General features: G+C 28.1%; 1 protein-coding gene across 1 annotated transcript in view; it reads left to right on the top strand.

Annotated features, from left to right (window-relative positions):
• The first annotated feature begins 356 nt into the window (after positions 1 to 356).
• The window catches only part of LOC119593657 (asparagine-rich zinc finger protein AZF1-like), a 3,145-nt gene continuing 2,896 nt past the window's right edge, over positions 357 to 605 (top strand). Inside the window, exon 1 of the mRNA XM_037942608.1 lies at positions 357 to 509. Coding sequence (XP_037798536.1) covers positions 357 to 509 — 153 coding nt within the window. The remainder of the gene's footprint in view (positions 510 to 605) is intronic.

Raw genomic sequence — 605 nt, 5'->3', positions numbered from 1 at the left:
GTATTATTCTCTTTACTCGTTTCGCCATTCACAGATTTTATGAATTGTACATAGATATTTCATTTTTTTGACATCTCAGTTTAAAATGTAAATGAGAACATTTATGTTATTCACATGCTTTTTCTAACACTTTATATTAATTAGTTTTATGAATATTGTCTGTATACTGGATACTTATTAATCTTCTGTAGCAGCTTTTATTAATAAGTTGTAATCAGTTTTGTCTTTCATATGCATGTTATTCAGAGTTTTAGGGAAAATATATTATTTTAACCAATCTATTTGAATTTTTTTGTTTTCTCTTAATGGTTAGTTGATATCTCAAAAGCAATATGTATTTTATTTTGTCAGACTTGATGATAAGTCTAGAGTATTTTATTTGTTGTAATATTTGTAATTATGTGGAACACAATTTGGAATATGAGATTAAAGTGAAAGCAACAGAAGTAGTCATGAAGAAACAGCTAGTTTTAATATCCGTCAACCTGAATTTTTCTCTAAGAAAAGATGTAATTTTGTCCAGGAAAGCTTTCTCTGCAGGTGGAATCCTGGAAATTAAGACAGAAACTACCTTTTCAGAATGATCTGGGAAAAAGGCATTGGTG

The sequence above is a fragment of the Penaeus monodon genome, chromosome 32 (genome assembly GCF_015228065.2).
Source record: "Penaeus monodon isolate SGIC_2016 chromosome 32, NSTDA_Pmon_1, whole genome shotgun sequence".
Lineage (NCBI taxonomy): Eukaryota > Metazoa > Arthropoda > Malacostraca > Decapoda > Penaeidae > Penaeus > Penaeus monodon.
Note: the sequence above shows the minus strand (reverse complement) of the source record. Positions and strands in the feature narration are given on the sequence as shown.